Source organism: Lipotes vexillifer, unplaced genomic scaffold, assembly GCF_000442215.2.
Source record: "Lipotes vexillifer unplaced genomic scaffold, Lipotes_vexillifer_v1.1 scaffold471, whole genome shotgun sequence".
NCBI lineage: Eukaryota > Metazoa > Chordata > Mammalia > Artiodactyla > Lipotidae > Lipotes > Lipotes vexillifer.
The window spans coordinates 2181341-2198997 of NW_006780162.1; the positions used below are offsets into that span (position 1 = coordinate 2181341).

General features: G+C 37.7%; 1 protein-coding gene across 4 annotated transcripts in view; it reads right to left on the bottom strand.

The window, feature by feature from the left end:
• The window catches only part of TRIP12 (thyroid hormone receptor interactor 12), a 106599-nt gene that overhangs the window by 54147 nt on the left and 34795 nt on the right, over positions 1–17657 (bottom strand). For 2 of the 4 annotated variants that reach the window (XM_007453262.1, XM_007453263.1), the window contains 4 exons: positions 17356–17461; positions 14584–14720; positions 8951–9034; positions 7796–7891 (listed from right to left, as the gene is read on the bottom strand). In XM_007453262.1, coding sequence (XP_007453324.1) covers positions 7796–7891; positions 8951–9034; positions 14584–14720; positions 17356–17461 — 423 coding nt within the window. The remainder of the gene's footprint in view (positions 1–7795; positions 7892–8950; positions 9035–14583; positions 14721–17355; positions 17462–17657) is intronic. The other 2 variants (XM_007453264.1, XM_007453265.1) reach the window with 2 other exon arrangements.

Sequence of the window (17657 nt, forward strand, 5' to 3'; positions counted from 1 at the left end):
GCTGATGTGTTCAACTGAATCGACCCCACTGGACATTTGCTGAGTTCCGAAGCTGTGAAGAGGGCTGGGGGTTGAGTCAGAAGTTTTGGTAAGACAACAGTGAAAACTCCTGCAGTCTTAGGGTGCTCAGAGGACAAAGTCCCCACAAAGGAGGCCTGACTCATACACAGCCAGTGCCCTGCCTTCAAGACATCTGCCACACTGTGAAACTGCATAAAGAATAGAAAGTCTAAGTAGACAGACTTGCAAGGTTCTCAATCAAAAAAAAACCCTGGGAAAGTTCCCTGGTGGTCCAGTGGTTAGGACGCTGAGCTTCCTCTGCCGAGGGCCTGGGTTCAATCCCTGGTTAGGGGAACTAAGATCCCACAAGCCACACAGTGCAGCCAAATTAAAAAAACAAACAAACAAACAAAAGCAAACACACACACAAAAAACCCTGGTAGGTTCACAACAGAGAAACACGGATGAGCTAGAGGTGAAATGAGTCATAAAAAAATTATAACTCGGTCAAAACAAGCTAAAGCCCTGACTAGAGCAAAGTTATCAGCTTCTGACCCTTTAACACAGAAAAAGAGGAAACACTCACTGGTAGAAAACATCACTTGGGGTCTCTTCCGTTCACATAATTAATTACCAGACATATGAAGAGGCAGAGGAATATGTGACTAACAATCAAAAGGGGAAAAAAGACAATAGAAGCAGACTAACACCCCTAGAAATTATAAAGTAAGTATTCTATAACTATGATTAATAAATTGAAAATATAAGCATGGATGGACAAAATGGGTAAGAATGTAAAGAATTTCAACAGTGGGACTTCCCTGGCGGTGCAGTGGTTAAGAATCTACCTGCCAATGCAGGGGACACAGGTTCAGTCCCTGATCCAGGAAGATCCCACATGCCACGAAGCAACTAGGCCCGTGTGCCACAACTGCTGAGCCTGTGTTCTAGAGAACGCAAGCCACAAAAACTGAGCCCATGTGCCACAACTACTGAGCCTGCACACCTACAGCCCATGCTCTGCAACAAGAGAAGCCACCTCAATGAGAAGCCCGTGCACCGCAACAAAGAGTAGCCCCTGCTCACGGCAACTAGAGAAAGCCCGCGCGCAGCAACGAAGACCCAACGCAGCCATAAATAAAAATAAATAAATAAATAAATAAATAAATAAATAAATAAATAAATGTAAAGAAAAAAAAGAATTTCAACAGAGAATTGGAATCTGCTTTTAAAAATCAGAGAACTGTCTAGAACTGGAAAACAGAGTATATGAAATTTAAAATTCATTGATGAGTTTAACCAAATACTGAAGAAGACAGCAGAAAAAAGAATTAGTGAATTTGAAATACAGTCAACAGAAAGTTTTCAAACTGGGGGGAAAATAAAAACCTGGGAAAAACAGAAACAAAAATAGAGCTAGAGAGACATGGTAGATCAAGTCCAAAGTCTGAACATGTACAATCTTGATACTCCCAGAAGAAAAGGAAGGAGAATATCTGAAGAGATAATGAGATAAGTGAAACAATATATGAAGACATAACGACCAACAATCTTCCAAAGCTGATGAAAGTTATCAACTCAGAGATTCAAAGGCTCGGTGAAACCCGAGCAAATTAATAATGAAAGAAAATGTCACACAGGCCTAATATAGTCAAATTATTAAAAATTAATAATGGTTTGAAAAAGCAAATCTCAAAAGAAGCTGGGAGAAAAGAACTGCCTTGAAAGGGTAACAGTAAGACTTTTAAACAGAAACTATGGAAACCAGAAGAGCATTAAAAAGTACTAATATGAGATTTTATACCTGGGGAAACTACCTTTTAAAAATTAAGGCATAACACATATATATGGAATCTTAAAAAAAAAAATGGTTCTGAAGAACCTAGGGGCAGAACAGGAACAAAGACGCAGACGTAGAGAATGGACTTGGAAGGAAGTGAGAGAGTGGCGTTGACATATACACACTACCAAATGTAAAATAGCTAGCTAGTGGGAAGCAGCCGCATAGCACAGGGACATAAGCTCACAGGGACAACAGCTTGGTGCTTTGTGACCACCTAGAGGGGTGGGATAGGGAGGGTGGGAGGGAGACGCAAGAGGGAGGGGATATGGGGATATATGTATACATACAGCTGATTCACTCTGTTATACAGCAGAAACTAATGCAACACTGTAAAGCAATTACACTCCAATAAAGATGTCAAAAAAAAATTAAGGCAAATCAAGGATTTCTCCAACAAAAGCAGAGAGAAATCATTACTAGCAGTCACTCACTGTATAAAAAAAGTTCTTTCAGCTGAAGGGAAACAATCCTGATAGAAGAAAGGGACTTCAGGAAAGAATTAAGAACACTGGAAATGGTATATATGTGGGCAAAAATAAAAGAATATGGATGTTCTAAAACAACAATTCTTATTGTGTTTATAGCACATGTGTAAGTTAAACTAAATAACAGCATAAAGGATGGCAGGAGAAAAAGAGTTAAATTGCTGTAAGGTGGTTGCACTGTTTGGGATATGATAACGTATTACTATATGGTAGGCTATATATAATAAGCCAAGGATACGCATTATAATCTCCAAAAGAGGCTGATTTACAAAATCTGCCAAAATGCTGTATGCATTTACCCTTTACACAGCAATCTCCCTTCTAGAAATCTATCCTGAAGATAACACAGGTTAAAAACAGGAAAGTTGTATTTCACTGCAACACAACGAAGACTGCAAATAACCCAAATGTCCAACAGGAGACTGGCAAAATAAACTGTACATCCACACACTGCAGCACTGTGGCAGCTTTACGAAAGGAACGGGGAATCTCTCTTTCTCTCTCTCTGCGCATGTGCGTGACGCGCACAGCAGCCATGAAAAGTGAACACTAAAACATACTGTTAAAAGCAAGGCAAAGTATGTAAAATTTACTACTCTTATCTAAGAAAGTCAGTGTGTGTGAAGTAGATAATACGGATTTGTTTTTGTTTTCTTAAATAAATAACAAAAGGACAGGCCACAAACTTACAAAGGTTATTTGTGTGGGAGGAGGAAACAGGCTAAAGGGATAGCAAAAGATAAAACTTTTAAAAATTTGTAGATTTGACTTCAGGAACCATGTAAATATAACAAATTATAAAAGCAAGACTACATTTTAAAGTCAATCCCTAAAAATTAAAAGCAAAATAAAGCAAATGTGCTAAACCAGCCTGGTGGCATGAATGTAAAGAATTATTTCAAGTGACTCTAAAATACAAAAAAATGACCACAAAGTGAGATATATCCCAAGAACAAAAAAAGAACTGTTACAAAATTAAAATTTTCTCAATAATACTATTTTTGGTGTTAGGTTGGAATTTTGTACTGTAGGATAAAGCAAATAAATGACTATGTTATCACTGGGAACTGAAATTTTGGCACGAGGCAAAGCTACAAGATAAATAAAACCCCTGCAGCCCTGAATGTGAATTGGCAGGATCAGTACGAACTCATGATTTTTAATCTTAAAAGATTAAATACAATTATTTCCTACTTTTGTCCATTAAAAGTGTCTAACAACAATTATCAACCCAGTAGCAAATACGCCAACAGCCCAGACGGTGGAATCTAAATACCATTTCCTATAAAGAAAACCAGGGATCTCTGAGGCAATGCCCGATTTCAGGTGGGGGTGGTAGGGGGTGTTCAACTTGGCTCATCAGAAAGCAAAGAGGGCATCAAAAACTACTGAGATCACATCAGAAAGATCAGGTGAGGACTAGACAATTTCATCATCAGTGAAAAATCAATGAAATGGCTAAAACACATCTCAACCCAATTGATAATGACACTTAAAACAAAAACAACAGCACTTTGAAGGATGCCAAAACTGGTAAATAAAGGGTAGGAAATACTTTTCCTATACCAACTATTCTCTTGGGTAACCAAATAGAAGGGAGAGATATTCTTTATATATTTCAACTAAATTACTTCTTTTACTTCTAATAAATGAAGACTGATCATGAGATATGAAATGCTTTCATTTTTAATCCCTGTTGTCTAGACTGTGGGCTTCCTAATATTAGAAAACACTACCACTTTTGCATAGTCTTTCCTCACCAGAGGAAGAAAATAAAGAACCAAACTTGAACCTGAAAAAGCCTCTAGATCCAACTACCTGTTTAACAAGAAGTTTACTTTTTTTTTTTTTTTAACTTTTCCATTTGAGCAATGGAAATCTGACTGAATGGGTATCTATCAATAAGGAATTACTGGTTTCTTTTTCAGATATAATAATAGTAATGTGGATGTACGCACGCATGTGTATGTGTATTTTAAGGGACATTATCTTGAGCTACATGATGAAATGTTTATAGATAAAATTATATAATGTCTGGGATTCATGTCAAATTAATACAAGAGGAGGGATGTTGGTGGGTGTAAAGACAGACTGGCCATGAAGCAGGCATTGCTGAAGCTGGGTCATGGGCATGGGGGTGTGTCACTGTTTTCTACTCTGGTTCTAGTCTATCGTTTATATTCATTTCATGTGCAATAGTCAAGCCTTAATATGGATTTCCTATGTTTAATGCTAATATTCTTGGGTAGCTCTGAAACAATTTTTCTTCCCAGCCTTCTCCCCCAAAATAAATGAAGTGGAAAAATAAATGAAATCAAATTTCTCTTAAAAAATAAAAAAGCACGCACATTAAAAATATGACCTATACTTTGCCATCAGTTAAAGTTTTTAAAATGTATTTATGTGAGGACAGGAACATTTGAATTCTAGATACTTAGTAAGGATTTTCTTAATATAAACTTATTTAGACAGTACTGTGGTTATGTCCTTATTTTTACAGATATAAATTCAAATATATGCAAATGGAAAAAGTTAAAAAAATAAACTTGGGAGTGGGGAGAACCGAGGATATAAATGGAACAATGGTCAGGTCGTGTGGATCGATAATTGTTGATGGGTTCATGGATGTTATTATACTACTAATAATACTCTCAACTTTTGTGTATGCTTGATCTTTTTCATAATACAGATAAATCCTGATTACCCTTAGTTTAAATCCCACACTTGCTGCTGGCCTGCAAAGGTCCACCATGACCTGGCAAAGCACCTACACCTCTCGGAGTTCAACTTCTACCACTCTCCTTTTACTTCCCATAGGCCCCTCCTGCTGTCTCATGAGCATATGCCAAACTCATTTCCACCTGCGGCCTGGCACTTCCTTCTTCCCTCAGATCCCTGCAGAGCTGGTTTTCTCACTCCATTTTGTTCTCCACAAAAATCACCTCAGAAAAGGTTTCTTTAACCAGCCTATCATCACACCAACAAACGCCTTCCTAACTCTGCTTTGTTTTCCTTCACTGCATTGACACGACCTGAAATTTTACTATATAGTAATTGTCTGTTTATTGCCAGGGTCACTCTATAACAGGGAAGCTTCCACGTGGGAAACAACTCTGCTTATTATCCTACTCATGACTCTGTACAATCCCAGTGCCTAATAAACAACACTGAATAAAAATCCATACTCAAGGGTTCTCGAGAACCTTGCAGGAGGCTATGTTATTTGAGAGATGAGTATCAGGGCAGCAAAAGCAAAGCAAAACAAAACAAAAACAAAAATACCAGCTGCCTCAGAATGGGAGAAAATATTTGCAATCCAATCAACGGACAAAGGATTAATCTCCAAAAATATAAACAGCTCATGCAGCTCAATATTAAAAAAACAAACAACCCAATCCAAAAATGGGCAGAAGACCTAAATAGACACTTCTCCAAAGAAGACATACAGATGGCCAAGAAGCACATGAAAAGCTGCTCAACATCACTAGTTATTAGAGAAATGCAAATCAAAACTACAATGAGGTATCACCTCACACCAGTCAGAATGGGCATCATCAGAAAATACACAAACAACAAACGCTGGAGAGGGTGTGGAGAAAAGGGAACCCTCTTGCACTGCTGGTGGGAATGTAGATTGATACAGCCACTATGGAGAACAGTATAGGGGTTCCTTAAAAAACGAAAAACAGGGCTTCCCTGGTGGCGCAGTGGTTGAGTCCACCTGCCGATGCAGGGGACACGGGTTCGTGCCCCAGTCTGGGAAGATCCCACATGCCGCGGAGCGGCTGGGCCCGTGAGCCGTGGCCGCTGAGTCTGCACGTCTGGAGCCTGTGCTCCACAACGGGAGAGGTCGCAACAGTGAGAGGGCCATGTACCGCAAATAAAAACAAAAAAAAAACAAAAAACAGAATTACCATATGACCCAGCGATCCCACTACTGGGCATATACCCAGAGAAAATCATGATTCAAAGAAACACATGCACCCCAATGTTCATTGCAGCACTATTTACAACAGCCAGGTCATGGAAGCAACCTAAATGCCCATCGACAGACGAATGGATAAAGAAGATGTGGTACATATATACAATGGAATATTACTCAGCCATAAAAAGGAACGAAATTGGGTCGTTTGTAGAGATGTGAATGGATCTAGAGACTGTCATACAGAGTGAAGTCAATCAGAAAGAGAAAAACAAATATCGTGTATTAACGCATATATGTGGAACCTACAAAAATGGTACAGGTACAGATGAACCGGTTTGCAGGGCAGAAACAGAGATACAGATGTAGAGAACAAACGTATGGACACCAAGCGGGAGAAGTGGCGGCGGGTGGGGGTGGGATGGATTGGGAGATTGGGATTGACGTGTATATACTAATACGTATAGAATGGATAACTAATAAGAACCTGCTGTATAAAAAAATAAAATAAAATTCAAAAATTAAAAATAAAATACCAGCTGCTTCTTAAAATCCTCAAGTACAAGTACACATAATATGAGCACATGTACACACATTGCATTATTTTTTTTTAAAACTTAGAATATCTGATGGAAAATTATACAAGTACAAATTTATCTGTAAGGTCAGAGTTAACAACCTTGGGTAACACTTCAGAAATTTTGAAATTAATCAAGACTGAAGTCTGCAAATAGCCTACTGATTCTATGGAAATATTATCGATGAAGTAAAAAAGAAGGTGTGTGTGTGTGTGTGTGTGTGTGTGTGTGTGTGTGTGTGTGTGTGTGTATAAAACTGCTATACACTTTGCTGTACAGCAGAAATGAACACAACACTGTAAATCAACTATACTTCAATTTTTAAAAATGCTTCAATGTAAATTTTATTGCTTAAGGAAGCTACAGGTAATATTCTATACCAGACAGAATTGAACTGAATTTGTGATTATGCAAAATCATATTCTTAGTTACAAAATGAGACTTAAACAATCACTCTTATATCTAGCATATATGATAAGCTCTCTGGGTTATATTAATTTGATTAAATGAGTCTAGTTACTGGTAATTCTGCTGAGAAATCTTTCCTCTCAGGCTCATTTTATAATCAACTGCCTAATGGGTTAAATTTTATTATACCATAAAAAACTCAAGACACAAATCTGTGCAAAGCATGCAATCAGATGCTATAATAATGTAATCACCTGAGATCCTGTACTCTTCTATAGTTCAAAAAAAAAACAAAATGAAGGGTCAACCTTGTTGTAAACTTTGGATGGCTTTCTAATGGTTCCAATTCAGTAATCAAAAATAAAAGGAGAAAATCTTGAAGAGTTGTTATTATTTAAGGCAAGAATGTGCAGAAACTCTGTTTTTTAAAACAGGTTAAAGTTCATGAAAACTTCCTTATGTGAAAACTCTCTTACATGAATAGGTAAACAGTAAAAACAGCACTCAACTAATTACCAAGAGTTTTGAGGGGAGGACAAATTTAAAAGTATTCACTTACTAGCTCCGCTTCCAATTGTTCTATGGAAAAGTTGTGACATCCGAGGACCAAGAGGACCAAACAGGTGAGGAGGAAGACCCCTGGCCTCTAACAGAGCTAAGGAAAAAAGAAGGGCAGGAGGAGTAGTCGAAGTGTTAATACAACTGATCTTATCTAGAAGTTTCGAACAACTGATTCATCACATAATTGATTTAAACAATTACTTTCCATTTTGAACTTTAAGTTACATTAAACTTTTCAAGACCACTTGTATATACTAATGTAATTAATATAAGTTACAACACCCATGTGTCTACTCCAGGGCATCTTAAGGTTTTATGGAGATATTAAATATCCGTGCCAGCAGGGACTATGTGAATGGTCCAAGAAAAACCCAAAGTAAACATTTATTTTGAAGAAGTTATGTTAAGCACCTTAGCTATTTCACTCTATTATTTCCCAGTCAGATATTGATCATGAGATCCTCTAAAAACATAGGAAAAAAATCATTTTTATCAGTTCCCAAAAGTGAGAAAAACTGTTCATAAGAGTTCTAGTCAAAAAGTGATTGCTATAAGTTCCTTCAGGAACTTAAAAGCTATCTGAAACTGATTCATTAATGTTTCTTGTAAGCCTCACATTGGGGATCTATTCTATAAATCAGCTGTCGGAAGATAATAAAAATACATATCCATGTACTTGTAAATAATTTATACATAATATAAAGCTGTTTTTTAAAAGCACTTACAACATTATAATACCTCGAGTTTATGTATACAATCTACATTCATTTTCAAACAGTTGATCAAGCATCCTACTAGATGCAATATGTTATTAGGTACCAGAGCACAATATATTAAGCTACCCCTTGTTCAATATCTTCCTTAATGTATTATTAGCTATACATGCAACCATAATGAAAAAAAAATTTTAAACATAAATAATAAATATACTATATAAGATTTTTATCCAGTTAAACAGTAAAGATGAAGAGCCAAATGGATCATCTTCCAATTCCAAATCATCAAATCACCACTACATACAAAGCTTTTTTTGGAGGTATGGGCACTGCTACATTATACTTTTATGAGCTTATCGGAGTTAACTTCAACAAAGAACGGTAGTAACAGGCAGCCCATGACAAGAGTTTCTTGTAAGCTCAGTAACTCTCTTTACCTTGCAATCGTCCCATCTCGGAATCATCCGATTCACTCTCCCCAGAAGTGGTCATGCCCACAGCCCCTGCAACAGAACTAGAGGCTTCGAAGAGGGGGGGGGGAAGGTGAGGGTTAGGAGAGGAACATTTAAATTCATTATGTCTGGCTTATCTTAAAGGAAAAGCAGAGTTTTACAGACAACAATGAATAAAGGCAAACGTGTCTGCCCATTGCACACCAGCTGTTATTCTAGACTTCATCATGTAGCTTTTAGGGAAAAAAGATGGCTCAACTACATTAGAAACAAGCATAATATACAAGCTTTGCATTTCACTCGTACATGGTTTTCACAGTTTCCTCCTGTCTTTGAAACTGTTCCTGAATTGAGTCTTATCCTGAACTCCTCTACCAAAAGTCCATAAAGATAACACTGCTAAAAAACCATTGTGATATTTAATAGATGGGCAATTAGTCACAAACAGAAAAGCAAAACTGACATTTGGGGAAAATGTTCCATGGAGATGTATGCCTTCTTCAGTCTGCTTTATTCCTGGACTATAGTCTGGATACAATCGTTTGCCGTGTTTTCTTTCATTTCAAGACTGTGCAAAGATTACGCTCTCTTACTTCCAGGACAAAACATTGAAGATACACATTACAACTGACAGGAAACTGCAAAACACTGAAGTACAAAAGAGAGGGCAACTAACACGTCAAAACAAATGCAGAATGAAGAGTTCAGATTCAGAAGGATTCTACTACCCAAAATGCTAACCTGATCGATAATTCCGTCTAAGTAAATAGTGGCTGATTCTACAATATTATAAATCTGACCAGGAGATGAAAATATATTCCTGTAAAACTAGCAGTTTTACTGTCCCCTCCTCTCAGTGTCTGTTGAGTCCTAAAGCCTTTTTTGTACATAGACGATTCATCTGTGTATGACCACATCATCCACAATACCTTAAGTCCTGTCCACTTGACAGATGGTGACAGAATGCAAGGCAGGAAGAATATTTTTGTCATTATTAAAAGAGGCACATGGATCACATATGTGAATGTAAACAGTTGTTCTGAAGAAAGAGATGTAAATACACCAGCCACCAACTCTGTTTTCTTAATACTTTTCTTCACCCCTCATTTAAGTATTCTAACATTTCACCGGGATTTTTTTAAAAAAACTTGTAGAAAAATGTATGGTTTAGAACAAGAATCAGCAAACTGTGGCCCACAGGCCAAATCCAGTCCAGCACACCACTTTGCAAATAAAATTTGTTAAAACATAGGCAAACTCATTCACTTACATACCTGTGGCTACTTTTGTGCTACAACCACAGAGTTGTTCCAACAGAGCCTGCATAAAGCCTAAAACATCAGTTATCTGGCCCTTCACAGAAAACGTTGGCAATCCCATGGTTTAGAGTAACAGGCTAAGTAGAAATGCTAATATTAAGGAGTAATGGAGTTTAGCAAAATCCACACTTCTGATGGAAAAAAAAGGAAATAATAACTGTACTTATATACATATAAGGCTACTTGTAGGTAGCACTCATTAAATGCGGACTGTATGGAGAACGTGTCCATGTGTTTGCTCTCAACCATACAGAGAAGTATTACAAGCTCTGCCATGCACATGAGGAAACCAAGGCTTTGTGTCTTTGAGGGCTTGCCCAAGGTCGGACAACTGACCACAGGCGTGAGACGTGAGCCCAGGCAGTCTGACTTCGCAGGCCACACTCATACGAGCTGCATGCTACCAGCGCCTCTCACTTACCCTCCAGCACTCGTTCCTGATTTCAGTGCCGCTGCTGCTTCGCGTTATACAGAAACCACGCCAACCAGCCCTGCTACCAGGTCCCAGTTATGACTGAACTTAGTCAAGTGGCTCTTAAACTTACTTTGAAACTTTTACAAAATGTGGAAAGCAAATACTAAGTTTTGGCAAACAAAATTGTTGGTTTTTCTTTCTTTCCTGCTCCCCCCTCAAAGGCACACTCTGGAACCACACATTTTTTAAGAAAAAAAAATCACAAGTTCAGTTAAGGTAATGCTGGGTTCTTTTTAAAGCTTATCAGAGGTTCTATTAGTTTTACTTTAAACCGGTCTACAAATCTACAACTTACAATTTTAAAGGTTTAACCTTAAGTGACTTCTTAAACATATTATTCTAAGAACTGACATAATGAATAATAAATACCTCAAATTGCCCTGACACAAAGACATTAACCAAGACATAAAAACTTGTAAAAGCACAGAATTAAAAGAGCTGTTAAGACTATTACAGGGAGGGTCCCAACCTTAAGGGAGCCACAGACCCACTACAAGGAGGAGCAGGGATATTCTGGTTTTTAATCAAGTCGAGGGCCTATTTTGACACAAATCAGTTACTGGACCCAAGGAAAAAGATCCTTTCCAGCTGCCATCCCTTTGATGGCAAGTATTAATAAGCATTTGCTTACCATAGCTCCCTTTTTTCTAAGTTTTACAAAATTAGATCAACCAAACTAGCTTACTGTGAGTGGCTGTTTGTAAAGTCATGCAGGTAAGGAAATGTAACCCATTAATAGCAGTCAGAGAGAAAGCTGCTTCAATCAAGGCATCAAACCTTGGGCAACACACACAAAATCCATCCCAACACAAATATAAAAGCAAGGCTATCAAACAGAGAAAATCCAATGCCAGATTTTAAGAGGTGTCAATCTTTTTTTTTGTTTAAACTGGTATCTCTCCCATCTAGTCTCAGCATATCTTCACAGCACCATGTAAGGCAGTTTTCCAACACACAGTTAAAGCTGGTAGAATTCACTTTTACTTGACAGGAACTGCTAAGGGTTTACCAAATACCTAAGTATAGGAGGCAACGGGAAGACATTTTTAGTGTCACGAAAACCTTTGAGCTAGGCCAGAAGAATGGTTGTTTGGAATATAATTACACCTTATATGGGCCGTGGCATCAGGTGATATAGTAGCAATCTAATTTTTAGTGGTACTAACCAAAAATAATTAGGGAGAGAAAAATTTACAAAACTGAGTTGCTTTCTTTTTACTGTTAATTTCTTGTGAAATTAAGATTCCCAATGCAAAATGCAGGTGTCAAAACATTTTTCCTTACTTTGATTGATTTCCGGGTATAAAGAAGACCGCTTGATTCCCCACCTTAGTATCGCTAAGATTTGCAAGACTTTATCAGCACTATAAAGGGGTGCTCAGTTCTAATGAAGTCTAAAACTAAACCCTTCAGCTCTTGGGACAATGTGGGGAACACTTAACTTTCAACTTCAAGAGCTGACACTTCTTCTATGAAGAGCTAGAGGGGCTGCACTCCACATCACAGCAAACTTCAGAGTGACCCAAAGGGACACCATTATCAACAAACTTTCCTAAATGTCAACAACACTGGCAAAGTCAGGGTGATATAAGCAAGTATTCCAAAGATGGAGCAATGCTTTAATATCTACATGTGAAAAAAGAAATACACTTATATCAACGAGGCCACTGAAATAAGTCAGGAAGAAATGATCTCTAAAAATAAAGAAACACTGAAAAATGAATATATACATAAGACTGAAGAGATTAATCTTTTTAAATTAGTAAAAACATTATTTTAAAATAAATGTTTCAGATGAAGTGAGTCTTATACCAACTGTATAAGAACTGTCTGAGAATGGACACTTGCCATAAGATGCTCTAAGCTACCACCATCAGTTTGTACTCTACACGAAATTAGAGGGTTTTATTTTTCTTTAAATTCCAGTTTTACATACTGAGAAACGAAAGCACATTACACTGAAGAACTTAATATAAAGCTAGTAATAAGTAATCTGCCTCTCTCCCCAGAAGCACTTTAGTGAGCTGGCAGAGGAACCCCTGTAGTACGTACAAGGGATCCAGCCTCCAAAAGGTAATAAAGTTAGTGCTGCTCTAACACCAGTGAACATGCACATGTATCTTGTACATAAACTCAGAAAGCACCTAGATCACAATGGGATTTCAAATATGGATGACAATGAAACACAGGTGAGCCTTTCGGAGGGCAATCGCATGAACCTAATCCATTGAAGCTTTTATCCTCTTCGGCAAATATACCAGGGAACAAAATTTTACACACCACCCCCTCATTCTGGCCTCCAATTACACCCCTATGAATTAAACAAACTCGAGTAACCACAGGGAAGCAGAACACCACAGCTGTTTTAACTGTGCACTTCTTTTCTCTAAGACCTGGATTTGAGAGCCACACATCCTAGTTTGTAACCCTGGCAAGCTTAACCATTATGCATCTCAGTTTTTCTCATTTATAAAATGAGGATAACAGCACCTCACACCTCAGCAGGTTGTTCTGAAAATTAAATGAGAATATATGTAAAGTGCTTAATAGTGTGTCTGCAATGGAGTGTACACTCTGTAAATGTTAGCTATTGTAATTACCATAATGAGTCCACTTGAACAACACACTCAGCAGCTCCCTCTCAAAGTGTCATCCATATGGGAATTGCTCCACTTCCATATTCAGACTTGAAATAAACATTAAAACACTGGGAAGCATAGGCTGTGTGTCCTACAGAGCTTCAGTGAGTTGCATGTGCAATGCACTGTATGTTTCCAAAAATCTACCATTTAACCCTTCAGAAAAACTATTCTGGGAAAAAGGCACCACCAGAAGAGATGCCGTAAGTTCGCCATGTAATCTATCATACAAAACCAGGAAAGGTAAGTTGGTAAAGATGTTAAGCTGGACAGAAAGCTGAGACAAAAGGCACAGAACATGGACAGCAGTGGGCAAACCAGAACCTTCCTGGTAAATGAGGATATACAATCAACCACAGGCATTAAAGAAAACTGGCACCTATTCTGATACTAACAGTAATACATGAAAGAACTCTGTTCAAAAGTAAGAACACGCCTACGCCTAAAGCTACGCATATCATCCAGATTTAAGGGACTCAGACCCATATGTTCATAATGATGACTTATAATATTTTTGTATCTGTTCTTAGTGTTAGTGAGAAATGCTTATAACAAGCTACTGTTTAAACCCGTTAGCCACAATCAAGCCGTGGAGTGTCAGCTGCCTTCTGGCACTGGAAATGGGTACATACTTGGGGTGGGGCGGGGGGCCTAATTTTTGCTGGGCTAAGACATCTAGGAGAATAAAAATAAGAAACCCAGAAGAACAGGAATACTAGTCTTAAAGCTGCTTAGATTCAAACTGAATACTTGTTATTTTTTAGGGACTACAACATTCTAAATTAAAATTTAGACTTGTATGAAGCAATTTAAGCCACATCCTTACGTTTTTACTATGAATTTAAAGTTTTACAATCAGTAGGCAACTATTATATGTACTGATCAATATTTAAGAAGCTTAAACAGAAAGGGACTTACTGCTTCTTAAAAGGCCTCTGAATGTAATTAGTACAAATTTGGATTTGGAAAAAGATTAAACAACAACAACAACAAATGAATACAACTGATCAAAACACCAAATCTATAAAGCGGAACAAAAGCGAACAACAAGTGTGATGGCTAACATCTTAAGATGTATCTGTCTCCTCTCTTCCATTATATTTGGTGTACCTAAAAAGTAATTTATCTCCAAATAAATCCGGAAGATACATAAATGCTTTTTAGGCTTAAGAAGTGCCAATCTACCTGCCGCTCCTTGGGGAGTTTCGTCCGTCCGTGCAGCTGAAGAATTCACTGTCTCCTGGTTGCCTTCAGGGTCTGCCATCTTCTCCTGTCGACGAGCTTCAGCTGCTCCTCTTTTGCCCAGGCCAGAGCCTCGCCGACTACAACAGAAAAATGCCATCATAGGCAGCACTCCCAGTGACCAGGAGCAATGTCCACACAGCACAAAGCTCCAATGCATGGAACACAGAGCTAGTTTCTTCTTTTTACATAAAAATTGTTGTAGAAAATCACTATGGGTAACAACCAAGACTTTGTATATTTAAAACTCATCCAAGCTATAGCACATTGACAATACAAGCTTTTGTGGTTGCTATGAGCTGTTGTCATCCTTACAAACAGAAGTGATTTTTAAACACTTCAACTACATGGAAAAGTGATTCCTTCTGCAGAGACAATTCAATTCATTTAAAATAGATCCCTAATTCCTGGGTAAATAGTGGACCACTATATGGACTTTCAGACCTGATACCTGAAAATGGGGGCAGGACAGGGGGAGAGAAGAAGATGGGAAAAAGTCCCATCACCTAAGTCCCAGATTACTTAAATCATCAAAAAATTACTATCCTAATAATGGACAATAGCTCTAGCCTTTAAAAGAAAAGAAATGAGTATTTAATATTTATAAATAAATACAGACGACATCTGGGAAGACACTTGTTTCTGATTGAGGCATAGTGTAAGATATGGAAAAAGGAATCATCAGTCATTTATCATGAAGCAGACCATATTTTATTGATGACTTTCTTTCTATTTTAATAGCAAAATCAGTAAGCAAATCAGGTAGAGATAGAAGACTTCCAAAATTACAACAACTTAATATTGTTTAAAGGCAGCTCCCCGAATGACCTCAGAAAGTGCAAAAATCTACTACTAAAGAAATATTTTAGACTAAAGTAAACTACAGTGAAATTAGATGCTGCCTAGTAAAGAACAAGAAGGAACCAGGCATAAGTGACATGTAAATGAAAGCTCTGAATCACCAAAGAGTTCTAGAAGAGTTTATTCTCTCAGTTATTAAAACTCCTCCCTAAGCAGGGATTTACTTTGCCAACCTTTCATTCACAGGGGAAAAAAGCTCACTCCAAACCCCAATTACCAAGTTATAAATTAGTGGGATTCAAATTAAGTCATTTATTTAACATTTAATTTGCATCAACCATGTGACACACTCTGTGCTGAACATTTGGTTGCTGCCTTCAAGGTGTGTTAGTCTAAAGAGACCAAGTCGCAGCTGTGATTGACTACGAAAGCACTAAATTTAAGAGGCATCTCAACTAATTCAGAAAAGTTTGAGATGAAGAGCACTGCAGGCAGGCGGCTAGACAGCTTGTGTGTAGCATGTAAGTAACTTCTCATTCATCAAGACAGTGGGCCTGAGAAGGAGAGAATGCTACAGAGAAAGATAGGACGCTAGATTACCTGACGCCACATACAGCTTAAAACTAATTTTCAACTACAGTGAATTTGGTTTATATCTAAGATTATAAACCTTGGGTAAACTGTATTCAAAGTTTGGCCCAAAACAGGACAAAAGCCCTAAAGAACTAAGAAATTTTCTCAGAGGTCCTCATAAAAGTACTGCCAAAAAACTTCAAAGGCAAATAGGTGTACTAACTCCAGATATTTTAAACAATCCTGACAGAACTAGGAAATAAGTGGAAAAGTAGAGATTAAAGTGGCAAGAGTCCATTTCTTATGACTTATTAGGTAACAAGTCATACTGTTTCCTTGTGTTACTACTGTACCCACGGCCAAGAGTATAAAGTCGATTACCTCAGAGAAGAACAAAAAGAAGTGCTTAAAGCCTTTCTACTTCTACTGACCTAAGTCAGAGAAGGGAAAAGGTAAAGTAAAAGCAGTCACCTGCATCACTGGTTTCTGGCACATTTAGTAGAGAGAACGAAGTACATATAAGAGCAAACTACATATAAAGGATGGAGAAGTCCCATACAGCTGTGATTACCAGCACAAGACCAACACTGACCAAGCCTGAAAATCTGAGATGAAATTCCAACAAAAAGATTTTTAACTTTACCCTAAGGTTCTGAATCAGTAAATAAAGTATATGAAATAATATACTGTATCATATATCAAAGGTAGATAATTTTCTGAAAAAGGGCTCCGAAATAGCAACCAGGAGAAATGGGAATTGGAGATGTGAGAGAACACAAAACCTACATTTTTCTGTGAGGATAGGTATTGGAACACAAAATGAAAATTAAGTACATCTCTCCCCCTCACCCATTAAACTCAATAACTCGTGCCAACACTTTTAGAAACGAACTAGGCAATATTACAGCCATTACAACAGGCATCCCTTCTGATCCATTAATCACACTACTGGGAAATTTAGTTACCTTTAAAAATAACCCAAATCTGCATAAAGATGCTCATTAGAGATTTCTTCCGCAGACTAGAACTCTGAAAACAACCAGACTTCCAACTATTGGCAATAACTCTGTGCAAATAATGTAACAGCAGAGGAAAAGGTAGAAGACAAAGGTGTTGCCCAAAAAAGCCATGATTAAAACTTAGCAAAAAAAAGGTGAATAAATATTGGGGAAGAATTCACAAAAATATACAACAATACTAGCTATATTAGAATAAATTTCTTTGCTCAACATTCAAGAGAAAATTTTAATAATTTTTAAAAACTTACAAAATTAAGGATTTTGCTGAAAGCTGAACACAGATAACGAATTAATCATAAACTGGCAAAGCCCAGATTATTACCTGGCACTAGCACAGGAGCCCGTGGTCTTTTGGCGTGTGCTCCGCCTCAAACTGGGGAGCTCAGCAGGTGGGGATTCGCTGCGCTTCTTGGTAGATTTTCTTAAACCTATACATGTGAAATGCAAAAGTAAAATTTTTATAAGAGCAGTTACCTTAAAAATGACATAATTCTTCAGGTCATCATCTGGTCAAAAGTCCATGGACTCTTCCACGGCCTCTCTAGCGGTCTCCAGGTTTACTTCCATAGTTTGATTTTACTGCACCTGCTCATACTGGGGAAGTTCATGTGGTGCTTGGCATTC